The 18,851-nt window shown below is 41.8% G+C and overlaps 1 protein-coding gene across 3 annotated transcripts in view; it reads left to right on the top strand.

Annotated features, from left to right (window-relative positions):
- The window catches only part of CALD1 (caldesmon 1), a 172,471-nt gene that overhangs the window by 84,950 nt on the left and 68,670 nt on the right, over positions 1-18,851 (top strand). For 2 of the 3 annotated variants that reach the window (XM_066319551.1, XM_066319549.1), the window contains exon 3: positions 2,800-2,911. In XM_066319551.1, coding sequence (XP_066175648.1) covers positions 2,841-2,911 — 71 coding nt within the window. In that variant the 5' untranslated portion in view covers positions 2,800-2,840. Of the gene's footprint in view, positions 1-1,946; positions 2,092-2,799; positions 2,912-18,851 lie in introns of those variants that run through there. The other variant, XM_066319550.1, reaches the window with a different exon arrangement.

Below are 18,851 nucleotides of genomic sequence, written 5' to 3'. Positions count from 1 at the left end.
CTGCATCAATAAGTAAAGCACTTTTTTAGTCTTCTGAGAATCTGAGATTTTATATTATGTGTAAAAAATGTGCATTGTATTATATATATTACATATTTTTGTGGAAATGGGAAGAATTTTTAGATAGATTGATGTTTTGTCTACTGGTTCTCAGACAATGAAAGACAACTTGTAATTTTTGGGGAGATGGTGAACAGCACTGAATACTTCACTTCTTCCAGTGAACCTTCTGGCTGATGACTCCTTTTCTTGCACTAGTTATGGCTTTCCTAGCTAAAGGTCAAAGTGTTCACCCTGAGCTCCATTTCCCAAAGTGGCTTCCTGATTTTTGAAGGAGAGATTTGGATTGCAGGCCTTCTGAATGTCATGCAGTGGCTGTGCCTCAGTCCTTTGAGAGGAGACAGTGCACTAAAATAAATCCTTGTTGTCCTCCCAAGGCATCCATCCATCTGATCTTCACTGCACCACCGAAAAGTGCCCTGAGGATGGGTAAAATTTGCTGCATCAGGGAACTCCTTATCACTGCTGGGCAATCTCCCCAGTGCTCCTGGGAAGGAAAAGAGGGCAGGAAGAACAGAAATAGTTCTGGGTTGTTTTTGTTATCCTCCTAAGACTCTTTGTGAGCAAGAGCTTGTGCTGTTGGAGATGAGAGGTGGTGCTGAGGACCATGCAGAAAAGGGGCTGGGACATTTGGGGACGGCATAGGGGTAGTGTTGGAGCACAGAGCCTCGAGCAGCCCAGAAGAAAAGGGTGTGTGCCTGGAGAGGTGGAAAGAAGGATGTGCCTGGCTGGGTAGGAGGTGATAAAGGTGCACATAAATCAGATATCAAAGCTTTGGGGAGGTAAAGCAGGAAAAAGCTTTGGGATTCTGGTTTCTAGCATGTGAGTTGTCATCCTAACAGCCAACTCTTTGTTTAAATCCCTGATGGTGACTGTGCTCCATAAATGCTGCTGCCTGCTCCTGAGGACACTGTCATTGCACACAAACCAGGTGTGCTGCTTTGAACTTGTTCCATAGTGTACCATTCCTCCTTTGATCCTTGTCTCCCAACCAGGGAGAACCACATCAGCCCTGCAACTCACAGGTCCTCCAGCAAACAAACTGGGGCCAGGTTTAGCTGCACATACTGGCTGAGATGGAAACACTTCTTGGGAGAAAACAGAAGATTTGCTCTTCTGGGTTCTTTGAGGAGTACCCGGTGCTAAGGGTAAACACAAGATTGGCAAAAAAATCTTGCTACAACTTGCTTTTTAGATATATGGCCTAACTGAATAAAAAAAAAAAAAAAAAAAAAAAAAAGAGGTAAGCAGCAGCACTTGTAGTGTCTCTATCAGATTTGCAAAACTAACATCTCCTTTGAATGTCTACAGAACAACCCTAGACAAATGCAAAGAAAATCACATCAACAACAACAAAAATTTAAACCCCCGTGATCTGGGAACAAATCAGAATTAAAAACAACCCCAGGGAAAGTAAACTAATAAAATAACCTTTGCAAAAACCCTGCCCTCAGCGGTGTTTTAATCCAAAAAAGGGGGCAGAAAAAGCCACAAGTTCCCTAAAGCCATGCAAGGCTTTGCTGGTGCCAGTGATTTTATGGGGGAATATAAAGAAGACAGATGTCCATCTGCAAACAGAGCGCTTCAAATAATGCCCAAAATGCACCTTGGCTTCGTTTCCCTTCAGCTCCTGAGCCACCTTTGGAAGTTTTAGCACGGTGGCTTTGCCTGAGGAGTGACGGGCTGAGAAAGTGGGATTTTTTTGCGGGGTGGAAATGCGCGGAGGGCAGTGCCGGGGCTGGGATTGCAGAGGAAGCTGAGGCCTCCAGCCCTGCACAGGAAGCAATCTCAGAGCAGGCCTTAAATGCCAGATTCCAGGCAGAGTTTAACTAACCACTGACAGCTCTGTAAACAAAGCAGGGACAAAAAGAGAACAGCTTTCCCTTTTCTGGTAGTCATTTTTGGTTTGGGGGCTGCAGGGGAATTCTGTAATAGTCGGCTTGATGGGATATAAACCGAGGCTGCAAAGGCTTTGTATATGAAGAGCTGTAAAGGGGAAAATACTTCATGGACTAAATCATAAAGAAGAAGGTAGGGCACGGGCAAAACGCATGGATTAAACTACAAAAAAAATATTGCTACTTTTCGTTCTTTGAGCGGGATTTGTATGTAGTTTGACTTCGCTTGCATGGTATTTAAAAGCAGTGGCTTATTTTTCTTGGGTTTTTTTATTCTTTTTTTTCTTTCCCCTCCCTCTTTTCTCTTTTCCTTTTCTTACTTCTTTATTTTTCTTTTCTCTTCACTTTCTTTTTTTTTTTTTTTTTTTTCCTTCTGAAGGTGGGGGTGGGAACAGCCGGACGGGGACTAACTTTTGCAGAACTTTTAATTGTCTGTGCAACTAAAGAAAATAAGAACTCTCTTGTGCAGTGCTTTTACTGCTTGCAGTGAAAACCTGGACGCTTAAAGTTAAAAATCCTGCTGAATTGTTGCTTTTGTTAGTGGAAAAGACCTGTGACGTTACAAATAGCTAGTCTGTGGCTAGCAGATGTATACAGTCCTTACTTGAAGCATGTTGATTTAATTTTAACTAGGAAACTAAACTCAGGCACGGGCTATGTTTATCCTACAAGACATTTCATTAATCTTGTTTATCTCAACAATACTGAGGAAGTTGAGGGCTTTTTGATGGAAAAAGAAAATAGTTACAGCGAAGTTAAGACGGCAAAACAAAACTAAATGGACTCAGTTGGTTAAATGCTTGTGCTTTCACTCTCATCTAAGTGATCATCTCCCTTTTAGATTTGGATCCTTCCAGAGGTTGGAACGCTTGAACACCCACCATGGATGACTTTGAACGCCGCAGAGAACTCAGGAGGCAAAAGCGTGAGGAAATGCGCCTGGAAGCAGAGAGGTGAGTTACTGCACCTGGAAAATGGTGCTGTGGCTTGCGTTTGACTAGCAGTGGCTATGAGAATTTCTGCCTTAAGTTCCCAAGAGTTCCTGTGCTGTTGATATGTGCCAAAACAAATAGCTTTAGCTAATGTTGTGGGAGAGGTGAGGGGTGTGTATTGTCTGACTTCCTTAGACTGCTGTTAATGTCTGGCTTCTAGTTATTTTGCTACATGGATAAATGTGAACCGCAAAGCTGGTGGAATATGGGCGCGTGAAACCATAGAGAGGAAAGACCATCCTCAGATGCTGTGTGTGTGCTGTGCAGAAGGGATGGTGTTTGCCAGATATTTATATATCAGATATTATGTATACTAAAGATAAAGTTATAAGATATAAATTGAAAGCTGGGATACACTTGGTATATGCAGTGTAGCATATGTGTGAATTTTTTGCCATTACTGTGCATTCCTGTTGTGTTTGTACTGCCTCTTGCTTGATATTAATTTACAGTCACTTTATGTGGGCAACAAAAGCAGCATTTGCTGTCAGTTGTTACAGATTTACTTTGGTGAAATGAGAGCAGAATTTGATGTGGGTATGATGATGTCAATTTATGAAAGAAATACCATGAAAAATACTGGGAATGACATTTCATTAACTAAACCCATTTTACACCTGTACAGTTCTGTTTGCTTTAATGAAATTTCATGATTTACACTGGTGTAAGCAGGGAGAAAGACTCCATTTATTTCTGTAATATCTTCAGTGATAAAAAAGATGTCATTTAGTTTATTAACACTGCAATGATTTTAAAAAATGAAAGCTAGGTTTAAACACATTTTGTTCTCCTTTTTTTTACTTAATTCTGAATAGGGATTTAATTTTCCTTTCTTCTTCCTTAAGCAAAGCTGTTAAAGGAAAGGCTGAGACCTTAGGGTCTGTTAGGAATAGAGGCCTTGGGTGGTCTGGGGCAGATGTTAGGGGCTGTAGTTTGGGAAAACTACAAAAAAAAAATTCTGTTGAAAAATGCCACTTGATATCTCTTTGAAGCCCTCTAGGCTCTTGTTGAGCATGCAGAGTCTGTGGGGTGACCTGGGCATGAGCCATGCGGTGTGGCTGGTTTGAGCAGGCAGGGACAGCCACAGGAGCTGGGGAGAGTGGACTCTGCCCTTGCCACCACTGGAGCTGAAATCCAAGGTGTCACATGTATCCCATCCTGCTAATGGGAAGTGGTTTTTTCCACATCTGAGAGGCTTTGTTGGAGTTTAGTGTGGTGCTTTCATGGAGGGAGGGTAGCTTGGTGGCAACCTGGCCAGAGGAGAAGGGCTTGGGCCTGTGTCCCTTTTCTCCCTGATCACTGCAGATGTGCTCTGTGCCCTTTCCCACACATTTGAAGGCTTTCAACAATAAATTACTGTACACTAAATCTTGCTGTACTCCCTTTGCTGCTGCCAGCTTCAAGCATTCAAGTACAATGAGTCAGACCCCTTAAAAGTCATAAGACTGCTTTAAAAATCTCAGGATCTTAAAAATAATTTAGTCTGGCCTTTTTGTTTTTGGTTTGCCTTAACAATAGCAGAGCCTGATTCTCAAGTTGGGATGTGACTCCAGGAGCTGGGACCTCCCAAATCCTGCCCCAGGGAAGGCAATGTGGGACAGGAGCTGAGCTGAGCATCAGCCCTCATTGCAGTGCTCACACAGAGGGAAGGGCTGCAGCACTGGGAAAGTTATTAACAAATGAATATGTGATGCTACATTTGTTTCGGTGAATCCATATTTTTAGGGATTTGGGGATCATCTTCGCCTTTAATACGGCTACGACAGGTTCACTTGTCATAAGCTGCAGAAGTCTGCTTGCCAGGCTTGCCTCTGAACCCTTTCAGGTGTTTTATGGAGTGGGGTGTGTAGTCCTAAAGGAGGTTGGAAATGAGTTCCTCCATGAGTTCTGAGCGGAGGCCATTTCCCCAGCCCTCTGATTAGTGGGCTGTAGTCTTGCTGTGGGGAATCCAGCACCGGTTGCAAGTGAGATGGATGTCTGTGTAGGCTGTAGCATGCTTGCCAGGTCTCCCAAATATTGCTTAGGCTTCTCTGAGTAGAGCAGTAAACCCAGAAATGCTAGCAGCCATGTCCATCACCAGTGCTTGAACCTCAGCCAGTTGCAGTGAGGCATTTTGCAGTTTCCTGGGATAAATATACATTGGAAGCCCATCTTTCTAGCTGGATGCTTCTGCCCAAGAGAGAGTGAGAGGTGAAAATGTAGTAGCATGGACTCTTGCACCACGTGCCCAAGAGAGAGTGACTTTATGTTATCATGCCTTAGAGCCAGAGGCTGTGTGAGGAGTAGTGAGGTTACATGTGCTGTCAGATTCCCTAGTGTTTGTGATGCTGGAGCCACTGATGTCCAGCTATTTAATCTTTAGAGCACCTTAGTGTAACTTCAGTCTTTGAGGTCTGGTGTTAGGCTTTGAGTTTTGGGTTTGGTTTTTTTTTCCATTTTCTAGGAATCTGTTGGAAATTATATTTTGCTGTGCTGCATAGCCCTGGCATTCTGGGTTCATATGCTTAGGACTGATCCTGAGAACTCGTTTTGTCTTTTGAAGACCAACGTTGCTTTTTGCCCTTGGTATGTGCTGCAGCTAGTAGTTCACGCTGTGGCAACTCAGATAAAAATTGACACCAACTTAGAGACAAAGTGGGGCTTTTTTGCATTTTAAGTTCTTATAATTTTAAGGTATTGCAGACGTTCTGGATTCCCCACACAGGCTCACTGCGCCCACCCAGAAATTTTGACCAGCCAGGTTTGTTTTTTTTAACTATTTATATTTGTCTGGGATCTCTGGAGGCCTATCAATGTGTTTGGAGCAGCACTGCAGACCTGTCTAGGGGGCATGTTTCCAACAGCAGACATATGGGACTTTGTCCAGCTTTCTCCCAGGCTGTCAGATTTATTGCATGTGCTCAGCCTGGCAGGGACCCAGCAGCTTGGGCACCTCAGGGGGGAAGGAGACTTTTCAGGCACAGGCTGGGAAACCCAGGACAAAGTATGGCAGTTTCACCTTGTGCCTGTCTGGCAGCATTCTGCATCTGGTTTGTACTGATCAGGTGTGAGGTCAGGAAAAAAAGGAAAACCTTCAGCTGTTGGGGTAATGGGATGTGCTGCATCTTTAGTTGCTCTGTGACAAGGCTGAGGCTTAGTCCTGCTCCCCAGGGACGTAGGGGCAGTGGTGCTATGAAGCCCTGAGGTACCAGTCTGGAGCTGGCTGAGCTCAGTGGGAAGCTTTGCGCTGATTTCAGTGGCCTTTGGATTAAGCCCTACCTGAGTTATTCCAGCCTGCTGATTTATGAGGCAGTGGCAACCCTGAAGGAGCTGGATGAAGCCTCAGCCTTCCCAGCCACAGGGTACACACTGTGCTGGAGTGTCAGGGCTGTCATAGAAGTGAGCTGCACAGAACTGACAGGAAAATTCCCACGTGCAATTGGAGCACAAGAGCTGACTTCTTTCAGCAAGGGAAAAAACAAATACCACCTGCTGCTTTGTGCCTCTTCTGAGGCGGTAAAAGATGTTCTCTTGAACAAAACCATCGAGTTTTGTCATTTTGATGTTGTAACTGACGCTGGAAGAATTTAGCCTGGAGCTGGGTAGAGTTTGCGTGTTTCTGGAGGGGTGGTGCTCTCTGAGTGTCTTTCTGGTCTCCTTCAGTCTGCTGCACTGAAGAACTGAGGCAAAATACTTCTTGAAATGACAATGGACCTAGTTCCTTGATGCAGCAAAACTGAGAGCAAAAATAAGCCCTTTGAACTCTCTAAAGAATATTTCTCAGGTTAATCTATTTAGCACTTAAACCTCAATTTTACAAGTGTCTGACTTGCCATTGTACCAGCAATGAATTTTCACTACTGCTTTGTGCTTGTTGTTGTTTTGTTTGTATTTAGTGGTGTGTTTTGTTTTTGTTTGTTTGTTTTTAATTATACTAGGAAGCTGATCCAATTTGCTCCACTCTCACATCATCACTACTGCAGACTTCAGGGAGGTCTTAGGGTCATTGTCAGGCTGCCCTCCATTTAGCTGAAGCTTAACTTTGAATCTGAACCAGAGTTTTGCCCTGCATCCTGCCCTTCCCTAAAGGATTGCAGATCATATTGTGGGGAAAGAGAGATGTTGGTCATCCTGTTGTGAAAATATGGCAAAGAGAAGGGGTTATCTAGATCAATTATATATTAATGAATTCATAAATTAATACCCTAAAAAAGGGTATGTGAGTAGGGCATAGAGAAAAACACTGCCACAAAGCTGTATGTTTCCTGATAGCATTAATTTCTGAAGGCACTAGTTAAAAATTTCTTTTTTTTTTTTTTTTTTAATCCTGCTGGTCAGGGATGGCAGCAGCCTGCAGGAGGCTAAAAGTCTCCGGGGGTAGTGAATTGCTCAATGCAACTTCTGCTAAAACAAGACATGTGGTTAATCCCAACTTGGTACAACTGAAAATGAAGTCAAGTGAATTTCAGTTTGACTCTGTGAAGGTGTGTAGAGAACCAGGAAGACATTTCACATCCTTTTCAGTGTTCCTGTTGAGCCTGTTGTAGCTCTGGTAGCATACAAAGGACTGATTCACCAGGTTAAGAAGGTCAAATCAGGAGGGTACATCTTTGCAGGACAATGAGAAACACGTTTCTTATCTTCTGGAGAGGTTGAGACTGGACACATCTGTTTCCATAGCATCTTAATGCTTCTGGAGAGCAGGGAACTGTCATCTTTGCCACCCACAGAAAGGAAAACATGTCCTTCTCCTGTCCAGGACAGTGAGGGTAAGCGTGTGTCTATGTTGAATAAGCACAAATAACTTCTGAAGCTGTTTTTCATTCCTGCAGTGGAGTTATCCCTGGTATGGGGTGTACATTAGTGAGAAATGTTAAACAGAGTTGAGAGTTCAGGAATTACACAAAAATGGTTCGTTTCTGGTTTCCTTTTTCTAGAAACACTAGGAGTGGCCCATTTCTTGCTTTCAGGCATCTGGTTATGTTTTTATTAGGAGTTTTCAGCGACTGTGCTTCAATTCAGGTTTGTGTTGAGGAAAGGAGAATATTATCTTAATACAAGTCTTCAGTGAGTGCATGTTTGAACATAAGAGAAGCTGGCTGCTTATGTGTTCCATGTCATTTCCCAAAGTTCATGCTTTATTTCAGACCTGTATTTCCCCACAAGTTAAGCCTCTGTCCTCCTAAAGGCTGGGCTCTGTCTATTCTGAGCCTCTTTTTCTACTAGGAAGAAAAAAAACTACAGTGGTTTTATCTCTCCATGAACTTCATATATCCTGAAGATGCAAGTATTTTGGGGATTTTTGTTTGTCTTTCAGTAAAATACTCACTTTTTACTAGAGCTGAGACATGACATCTTCTGTCATGTTAAATGAGTATCCATTAAGGCACTGGATAAATAAGATTAGAGATGCGTGAGAGTTGAGAACAAATTGAAGCAGAGTCTCCAGCTGTTAACCTGTCTTCACAGCTGCCTGGAATTCCAGGACTGACAGGATATATTTGGGTTGTTGAGGTGGATTTGGCCCTTCACACTCTCTGTTGTACAAGTTTTTGGAATTCATTCTTAACCCAGGCAGAAAAGCATGACCCAGTGGGTCATTGAAACCTTCTCTACTGCAGTCACTCACAAGTGAGAGTGGATACCAAACGAATCTTTGCTATTGTATCATTTCAAATGCCCTGGAGGAAATAACCAAATGTATGGAAAGCTTGGTAGAATGTAGTGGCTAATTTTAGTGGTTTTTTTCAGATTACATTTTCTTTAAAGTTCTTGTGGAGAAATGTTTCATAAAAACAGCTTTGTTCTTCCAAAGAGTAGACATGCAGAGTATAGACTTTCCTGAGCTGAACCCACTGCAATTCCTAAGCAGACAACAAAATCAGCTTCCTAGTATTTAATATGATAATTCAGGTTATGGATTATATTATGTTAAAATCACTCTGTAATTTGTGTACTACACCAGCCAAGCTTTTAGGAGAACAGTTCCAATCCAGCACCCCAGACAGATGGCAAAATGCCCCATCTTTCATCTCTTGGAAATACCAAGGAATTTTGGAAATTACTGAGTGAAAAGAGTCCCCTCCAGTCCTGTAATCAGGTAACCTACCTACTGCCAATGGAAAACCTGCCCTTTGTTTCCTACTGTAAATTTATCAGCTTTAACTGGACCAGAGTCCCTCATGAGCTGGTTCTTATTTAAATATCTAATAAATACAGGCATGGAGACACAGATTTTTGTGCTTGTTATTGATAATTCTGACAAGCATGCCTGCTTAAAACAGCACCATGTGAGTAACAATATAACGTGGAATTTTATCAGGATTTTCAGAACCAGAACATTGGTACCACACAAAGAGAACTCTGAGTTTGAAGAAATGTAGGTGATTTAGTACAAATAAGTGTTGGTGGCTTTCCTGCCCTGTTCATGTTGAAAAGTTGCATCCATCTGGTATCTTAGATGGAAAGTGGCAGTATGCAGTCTATTAAGACAAGGCAGACTGCAGCACTCCTGTATCTCTGTCATTGCACCTTCAAATAGTGTAAGTCAGATCTGCCACCAGAATTTTCTCATATAAAGGACCTCAGATAATTGAAATGCAAAAAGGCCATGTTAAGTGAACATTGGCCTAAGACTGTGAAGGCACAGAGCCTTCAAACACCCAGTGCCTTCCATAGCAGGGCATGTAGCTTAACTTCTGTTAACTCCACTTGGCATTGTTCTAAACACACTCAGAATAAAAGAGGTTCTGCTCTTGGTCCCTGGTCTACTTTTGGCAGACTCTTCGGAATGGGAAATCCCTATATTTCTTCCTAGACAAAAGGCATGTAGTTGAGCTCTCAGCTGCTTAGTCATTTTCCGTGTACCTGATATCCACAACTACTGCAAGTGGCAGAGTTAATTTAATTCATTGTATCAAGCATTCTCATGCCATAGGATTATGTTTACCTCATCACACAAATTGCTCGTGCTTACAAATTTGCATATGCTTACAAATGTTTTGGCTGAAAAATCTACATTAACCCTTCTTTTCACTAAATAAGGCCTTATACTTAGTGATGCTCAGCAGCAAATTTCATTTCATTTAAAGAAAAGCAAAGGGAATACTGTGTTGTTCCTGTACCAAAGAAGCTGATGGTTGAATATCCCTGTGTCTTAGGAAAAGCTTCAAAGAATACTCTTCTTACATTTGATACATTAATCTGCTGTAACATATTCTGTGGGTTGCATATGTGTGTTTCGAGGGTCTGGACAGAAGAACTAACAGCAGCCTCTAAAACTGCAAATTTGCAGACTTGGAATGGTGTCTCTTAGTTATTACATTTAAATTCTTTCTTCTAAGAGAACAAGAACATTGTTGAACTTATTGCTTAATTATGTTACTATTCTTCAGGGCATTCTGGGATAAGAATGGTAGAAGTTACTAGACATGAGAGAAATTGCAGTTATTGCCCAGCTGTAAGACTCTTCAAGGAGTGACATGAAAATAAATTTATCCAGAGTGTTTCTAGGAGCATCTGCTTCTCAGCATGAGTTTGCATTTTATTGAAGTCTTTATGACCTAATATCTGAAATGAAACCAGATAATCAGAAGATGAGATTTGCCTTTAAAAAGCTGAGGCCAGTTGGTTTGCAGGGATAATAGATTAAATGAAGTCAAATGCTAACAAGTTTTACACACGAATAAGCAGAGTTATGTAAACACTATCAGATGGCTGGCAGCCCGGGCAAAGCCATCGCTTCACAGCTCAGTTTAAAGAACCACAGAGGAAAAATGTGATTTGCAAATGAAACCCCAAACTGACTTCAACTTGCAGAAGCATCTCATTTGGTCAATTAGCTTCTGCATTTTTGGCTTTGTGCCTTTAAACAAGTTTTTAATTACTGAAGATAAATGTTTATAAGCGGCTTTATTTCTCTCATCGTAATCCACTTATTAGCTCGTGCTAAACACGGAAAATCTCTCTTGCCAGCAGATTGTCCTTGCATGATCAAGGTCTTTCATAGCATGAAGGAAGTCCTCAGGTGGCTGTGCTTCTTGGGCAAATTAATTCATCAGCACACAGCTCAAGAAACATCACTGGACAGAAATCAGGTCAGCTACACCTTAGGAAAGAAGTCTGGTGACTTCCCAGAGGGTCAGGTCAACACAAGTGATACAGGTTAGAAGGAGTAGTAGTAGTTGTTTTGGTGCTGCAGCTGAGCCCTTCTCTTTCTTCCTGGGGATGATGATGAAAAGTGGAAAAGTAAGCAGGATGCATTTCTTTTTGTTTACTGGAAAGTATAAACCCAGTGGGTAGTGTGTGTGACAGTTAAAGGTTAGCTTCTTCTTGACATTAAGAAAATATAAATAGATGCTGTTTGGCTCCTTTTTTATGTCAAAACTTGTTGGTTGGTCCAAATAAACTTGCTTATTAATAGTGTTTGCTAGATAGTCTTGAATAAAAGACCAGCAAGTTTGTCATGCTGACACAGAAAATCAAGGGAAGGCTGCAACTCAACAGCAAATTGTGACTGTCTTTTGGTTTGGGTTTTTGTTTTTTTGGGTTTTTTTCTGACATTTTTCTGAAAACGTGCCTCAGTTTCCTTTAAGGTAGGTTGTGACCCATTTTCAGTGCAGATGTAATTTAAGAAAACTGTAAGGACTGCACTAGCAAAGGTTGTCTTCTAGCTGGACTGTGGTCTTGTGCTGAGACCAGAAGTGGTGCTCTAAATTGGTATCCAAAAGCAAGGCTTCTTCAATGGTTTGGTTAAGTTACTGCTCCATATTTTTTTACTTCCCTCTACCACCAGCTTGAGACAACATTTTGGTACGTGGATTGATTGAATTGAGTAAGTACTCCCTTCTTAGTGAGCCCTCTTTGCACAATCTAAGCCTGATGCATACATATCATGGCAAATTTTAAAGTCAATTAAATGCACAGAGTGGAAAGAAACCAGAAAACTGTGACTCGATTTCTGCTTGTCAGTTGAGCCTCTCCCAAGTCAAGTCTTACTGTGAAACAGCATGGTGGGGAAAGCTCAGTCACATTTGCCCAGGTTAAATGCATTTGGTTTCAAACCAGGTTTGAGGTAATTTTCTGCTATTTCTGTGCATGACCAAGGGACTCTGTAGCTGTGATGCACTTCTAAAGTCACTGAGAACATGCACAGTTCTGTGTTCACAAGATACACATCTTCCTACCACAAGACAGGTTCCTATGTGTAATAGCTTAATTTGGAGAAATAAATCTTTTGGGGTTGGGAGGATGTTTTTGAGCAAAATTCCAATGAGCAGACAGTGTTAACAGGAGCAAGCTGGTTTCATTTATAACACTGTCAGCCCTCTAGTGATAGGGAGAAGATCAGATACTCAGTGTATCAATCCTGGGAATTTCTGAAAGGCAGTGTTATAATTACAGTGCTGAGAAAGATATAGGGCTGAAGTTGGCTCGGGAACAGAATGCTTACTTAATATAAAGAATAAAACTTTTTCCATCTGTGTTTTTCAGCAGAGAAAAGAAATAAGGTGGTATAAATGGCTTTAAATGAAATGGACCTTTTGGGAGGGGGGGAAACCAACAAGCAAATTTGGTTTTGATCTTCACCTGAGCTCCAAAACTGTTAATCAAAACTTAGCCATCAGATTTTCACAGAAATGCTTACAGCTGGGATGTGAACCACCACAAAAGGCTGCCTCTATTCCTCTCACTTTTAGGGCCCATCATCTCCTTAGAGGACCAGAGCACAGCAGACACTGGAGAGGAAAACCCCTTCCACAATTGATATACAGAAAGGGTTTTTGTCCCTGTGCCTCCTCATAAGATGATTATACCATTGTATTGGCATGTCACATCATGCCAACCCTCAAGATGAAGTCCTCAACCTGTTTTGCCCTTTTTTCTCCACATAGAGAATGTTTGTTTGGTTAGACATGAAAAGAAAAAATGTGTGTATTTCCACAGGACTAGGAGGACTGTAGTTTCTTTAGAATAGGTTTATTTTACTAGCCTGTGATCATCACCAAGCTGAACAGCTCTCACAGTTCATTTTCAGCCTACATGAAATGGCAAGCTTGTTCTGGGCACTGTTGCTCAGATCATTCTCGAGATTCTCCAGCAGCTACTACTTCAGTGTCTTAATAAGGCAGTACCAGAGCTGGGAAAGACAAGGAGATGGATTTTCTAAACACTGGCTACACATGGATTCCTTTTATGGTCCAGCTTGCACAGTGGGGTATTCCTCTGAAGGTCAGAGACAGGGATAACAAAGTGCTTCCCACTGCAGCTTATTTTCTGAGGGCAGGCATCGTATGTCATATCCAGGCTGTTCTGAGGAGGAGAAAGAAATACTTGGGTTGGGGAGTGTAGAAAGAAGGGGAAAGAGCAGGGTCTGCAATTCTATGTATTTTGCATTGATGCTATTGCTGCACTCACTGAGGCTGCAGGAGAGACTTGTGACTATCCTATGGAAAATGTGCTGATATTTCACAAAAAACGTCCCTTTTAATCTCCTCTGTAGGATTTCAGGGATCAGGTCATCCCACAGCAATACCAAGGGCAAATTTTCATGTCATGGCCACCAATTTGGTTCTTCCTTCTCCCAGCAAAATGAGACAGAGTGCTAATGACCTTTTCAAACCAGTGAGTTATGATAGCTGGAGGGTTTGTCTGTGCTGGAATCCCACAAGATGAATTTGTTCAAGGAAAAGGTTTAATTCCACTCCCCTTGCCCTTTTCTCTTGTACAAGCTGGAGAGCCTTTTCTCTCATTAGCATGTAATCATCTTAGACTGGAGGACTGAGTAAGTTCCTTCAGGGCTATAGGCTCATTTCTCACTCAAATTTTTGATGGAATGGATGAGTCACTTCAATATTCTAACGAGAAGGAATATATTGGTGATTAAATTAATATGAGAAAACCTCCCACTAAGTAATGAAAATATCATCATGTTTTTTCAGGCCTGAATATGAGTGCAGGATATACATAAATTGAATGAAGAAAATATATCTTCAAGGCAAACCTGAAATGTTTAGACAAATTCAGTGGACTTGTAATCTAATTTTTCGTTTACTGATTATTATCAGATGGACTAATACTGTATCTAATAAACTATGAAGATAATGAAAGACTTCAGCTGTGCCACCAGCTCTGACACTGAGTAAAGAGAAGTGCTTGAAGGTGTTGTTTTGGTGACTCATATCTTGAAAGTCTGACTTTCTTCATCTGTTTCCCTGTTGGTCTGCTGGCTCCATCCTGATTTCACCTATCGTGCTCACATCATACTTTCAATGAGATCCTGATGTAGTGCCTTTGATATCATCATAGGCCTTGCATACTTGTGGTTATGCTGACTTTGGGGGAAATGTGACTTCTCAGTCTGTTGGCTGCGTGGTTTTGCTGGATCTTGCTTTGAGGAGATAAAGGCATAAATGCACAGAAGTGGAGCAAAGACCATGAAACATAGAGTTTAGTTGATGAAAGCTTTTGAACTCCTGTCCTTGCTTGAAGATAACAGAAGAATTCTGAAATTCAAGTGAATATCTATGAATATGTTTTAAAGCGGGGTAGATCTAGGAGGAAAGGGTTGGTTGCCAGTTAAACCTGTTTAAGAGGCCATGTCATTAAAAAAAAAATTAAAAGCTATTCCATGTTAAGTTGCATTCTGTGTTTCAAGCCTTGCCCTCATTTCAGTCTGAATCTTGTTTTTGGTGGTTATGCACATTTAATTATTACTCTGGATTTGAGGGATTGGTATAACTGAGAGCAGGGTTCATCTGTCCTGTCCTCATTACACTGTTGGAAGAAATTCTGGTAAGATGTCTTGGTGACTAGGAATGACTTTTCCGTCACCAGCCCATCTTCATTTATTTATTGGTTGTTCTTCCCTCAGCTTGGGCTGTACCCTGTCATCAGTTTTTCAGCCAAATTCTTTATGGAAGTCAATAGGGAGTCCTGCGCAAAGGGAAATGACATAATGTTGCCCTTTAGTCCTACCTACAGAGCAGCAGGCTTGGGAAACATACACATTTTCCTAATTACCCAGCACTGAATTTACAGCATGTGTTCATTTTCTATTGACATCCGGCAGCAACCCAACACGTTGTAAATTTGGCCGTTTGTATCCCAGACAATTGTTTTTAATAAAAATATTCTGCATGTTGTCTTTATTTGGCTTGCATATGGTAAATGTTGAGGTCTTCAGTCCTCTGAGGTAAAGAATGTGCCATTTTAATGGGCAACATGGAGTGTTCTTAGCTAAAAATATTTCCTTGTCCCACTGGAGTGCATGATTTTGTGGGCTGCCACCTTTTACACAACCAGTAATTGCATTCTGCTGGAGATGTGTGCCTCTACAGTTTGTAAAACACTTCTGATATGAAAGATGCTTCTGTAAATATAAGCTGTTATCATGTGAAGTGTCCCTTTTCCCAAGGAAAGAGTTTCTGTATTCATGGCCTGCTTCTGAGTGCCTTCAAGTTGTTCTTCTGCAGCACAGGATAAACAGAGTGGCAGAATCGGTTTAAAACTGAGACTTCCCTCATAGGACACCCTCTTTTCTAGATAGAATTCAGAGTCTTTAAAGCTTAAATGCTTAATTAGATGAAGCAAGGATGTAAGCATAAACGTAAAGAAATCTGGCCGGAGCAGACTTCTTGAAAGGTAGCTGGAAGTGATTCCTTCTGTTGTGAATAATAATGCCATTTTTTACTGCTTTTACACCTCCTTTAAGCACTGTAGTGCCTCTCATGATGAAAGCTGCTTTGTACATCTCTGTAACCAAAGCATCTGGCGTGTTGTCAGTTATTTACTACGTATATATATCCCTGAATCATCCTTTTAGCCGGGCAGTGCTGTTCCTGTAGCTTTCCAAATGGGGAGTGGGAGAGACTCAGCCACAAACCTATCAGAGAGAGGATGTATCAATGCTTTTTGCTTCCCTCTTTGCTTATCAGATCTTCTCCAGCTGCAGGATTTGGAGAATGATGAGCAAATCATCCAGGCCCACAGATTATAGCACCTGTACTTTGGTACAGGCCACTTTTAGAAGGAGAAGCCAGGAAAAGCAGCCTTAGTCATAGACTTCAGGAATCATTCTCCATTAGTTTTAAGGTCTTTGGAGGCTGGCCCACCTCTGTTACATTTGATAAGAACTCTGTGTGTATGTTTTATTGCAAGGAAAATTGCATGTGGAGCCATTGCTTATCTCTGCCACTCACTGTTGGCTCCTGGGTGTTGATAGGGAGATATTGCAGTGTGTCTGCTGATGGCTTCTCCTGGCAAGGGAGGTGATAAGGTGGATATCCTGATAATGCTGGACTTCCTGGCTTTTGGGTAGCTGGCACTGAGATGGCATGAGGTGATCTATATGGGCTGCAGGGCTTTTCTGGAGCAGCTGTGTTCTTAACAAACCTTTTCAGAAGCTGGAGAGGAGTAAAACCTCCTTGTAACCCCTTTCTACTGGATTTTGTGGGATTTCACCCCTACAGATGTTTTTTGAGGAAACTGAGGAGGTCTTTCAAATGCCTGTGTGAACTTTAGAGTCACATCTTGAATGGTCAGTGGATAGGGCACTTTAATGTTCTTGAGCAAGTGTGTGAGAGGAGGACATGGGAGACATCTGGAGATTTATTCTGTCCAAAACTAACAAACATGATGCTGCATTTTTGGGAAAGCAGTCAGAAAATAGGGCAAGAGCAATACCAGAGTCTTTCACTGAAGGTACTCTTCTGTCATTTGTGGACTGGATTAATCATCTGGGACAGCAGCTATGGCCATATCAGATAGTATTTTTTCCCCAGTTTTTGTCTTTCTCTTTTCCTTTTTTTTTTTCCTTAAACCAGAACCACGACCCTGTTTCTTGTAAATGTGCCTTTGTCATCACGGGTTTAGGCTGTCATAACACATTTTACCTCAAGCTCCATCTTTAATCACTTAATGGCAGACCTGGGAATAGAAGCCATGTCTCAGCCACAGCACCACATCTCCTCTCCAAGGCAGGGAACAGCTGGGAGCTTTCTTACAGAACAGCCCGCTCTGCAGTTTGCTTGCAAGCTGCATTTTGGGTCTCTCATAAACTGGGGCAAATGCAGCTTCACCTTGTAACTAAGAGCAGTCTGAGCCTCAAAAGGCACAGAACTGCCTGCAACCTTGTTTAGGCAGAAGAGGGGAATATGGCAGCTGAGCCCGTGCGTTTAGTGACTGTTCGGAACAGATAATAAATTAAGTCTTTTAGGGGTAAAAAAAAAGGTTGCTTATGTAACCCAACTCCATTTGTTAGACTTCCTCCTCCCTAGCCTCATTCCCCATTATTTATCAATTAAATATGCTGAGAGTAGTGAGCTGTTGACCACGAAACTGGGGGGGAGGGGGGGGGTTGTGGGGTAATAGTTGCTATCCTGTTCCAAAAGCTATAATATGGATACCAGAAAGAATGAGAGTCAGATGTAGATGATGCTGTTGAGTTGCCATTGGTAGAACAGAATGTACTGTACTCTCCAGCTATGGTTGTTGCTGTGTCTAAAACCGTGCAGTATGAGTGAAATGTGGATGTCAGTCTGGAGTGCTTGTGTGGTTTATAGGCTCCTCATTACGTTGCTGAACTGAGTGTGATAGACTAAACTGCCACTAAAATTCCATGTCTCCAAACAGATTATTTTTCTGCAGAGACTTTGCTTCCAGTGAGAGTTGCATGCAAGTGGAGAGAGTCTTATCATTCAGGCACTCCTAGGTGCCTGTTTGCTGTTCCCACTGTCAACAAAATTCTGATTGGCTTCATTACAAAAACTGGATGAAATGCTTGTAGGCTTGCTTTTCATGAAAACCTGGATGGCTCATGGGGAGCTGGAAAAGAGAGCTCAAAACTGGGAATGCTTACCCCAAACCCTTTTTCATGTATTAAATGGAAGGGGAGGGGGACAATTTTTACATTTCCTGCAAGGTGACAATGAGCAGCTCTGGTTTTCTCCAGATGGAGAACACTCTCTGATGATTGCTCCATTAAGAAATAAGGGTAGAGGCCCTGCCTTCACTGAGCTGTGACCCTGGTGTCCCTAAACTGTGCTTAGTAACTCCTCTTTTGCTATACTTCAAATCAGTGTTTCAACTTAGGCAGTCATAACACATTTTACTGGGTGTATTTAACTTCAAATCAGTGTTTTTCAGTACTGTTTGGAATCTCAAATTGGAAACCAACATCAAAAGCTTAAACTAAATGTGAGCTTGAACCTTGTTTAAGCTGTTGTTCTTTTCCTGAACATCAACTCAGTCCAAATAGTGACTTTGAAAAGTCTTTTTAAAATTCAAACATTCACTTGAATTGAAGGAGCCAAACTGAAACCAAACCAAAGCTGAGCCGAAAAGTATACTTTAGCTGAACTTTATGAGCAGAGCTGTACTGCAAAGTTGCTTACACATGTGCAGTGAAGGGAAAGACTTCTGCTCTGGAATTCTTGCTGTCTTAATTAACAAAGGGTGTGCACAGCTGATTGACAGTGAAATGGCAGAACATGCAGTCAGGCAATTACAGATAACACAAACTGTGGTCACAACTCATCAGATTGACTGTGGAGTCATTGGCAAATGTGACCCAGACACAGGGATTGCACTGAAAGACAAGTTCTATAGGAAGACCTAAAAAGGAACAAAGCAAAATCTCTCACTTACTTCTACGCTCCCAAGATATTACTGCTTACCTGAGACAAAAAAAAGACAGAGTTCCTTGGCGGAGTTCAGGTGGAGCATTTGTGACCCTGTTGGACAGATCCATCTAATGGGACACATGCCCTTTATTATGGACAGGTGTGGGGATCCCTTACCCCACCTGGATCACAAGTGTACCTTGTCCTAAAAATCCATACCAGCCATGGCTGCAATCCACTATCATGAGTTACCTAAATGAAGTCTCCCATGGATTTTAAAAATATATTTACAAGCAATTTTA

The sequence above is a fragment of the Sylvia atricapilla genome, chromosome 5, assembly GCF_009819655.1.
Source record: "Sylvia atricapilla isolate bSylAtr1 chromosome 5, bSylAtr1.pri, whole genome shotgun sequence".
Taxonomy (NCBI): domain Eukaryota; kingdom Metazoa; phylum Chordata; class Aves; order Passeriformes; family Sylviidae; genus Sylvia; species Sylvia atricapilla.
The sequence above is the reverse complement of the archived record's forward strand: the minus strand, read 5'-3'. Positions and strand labels throughout refer to the sequence as shown.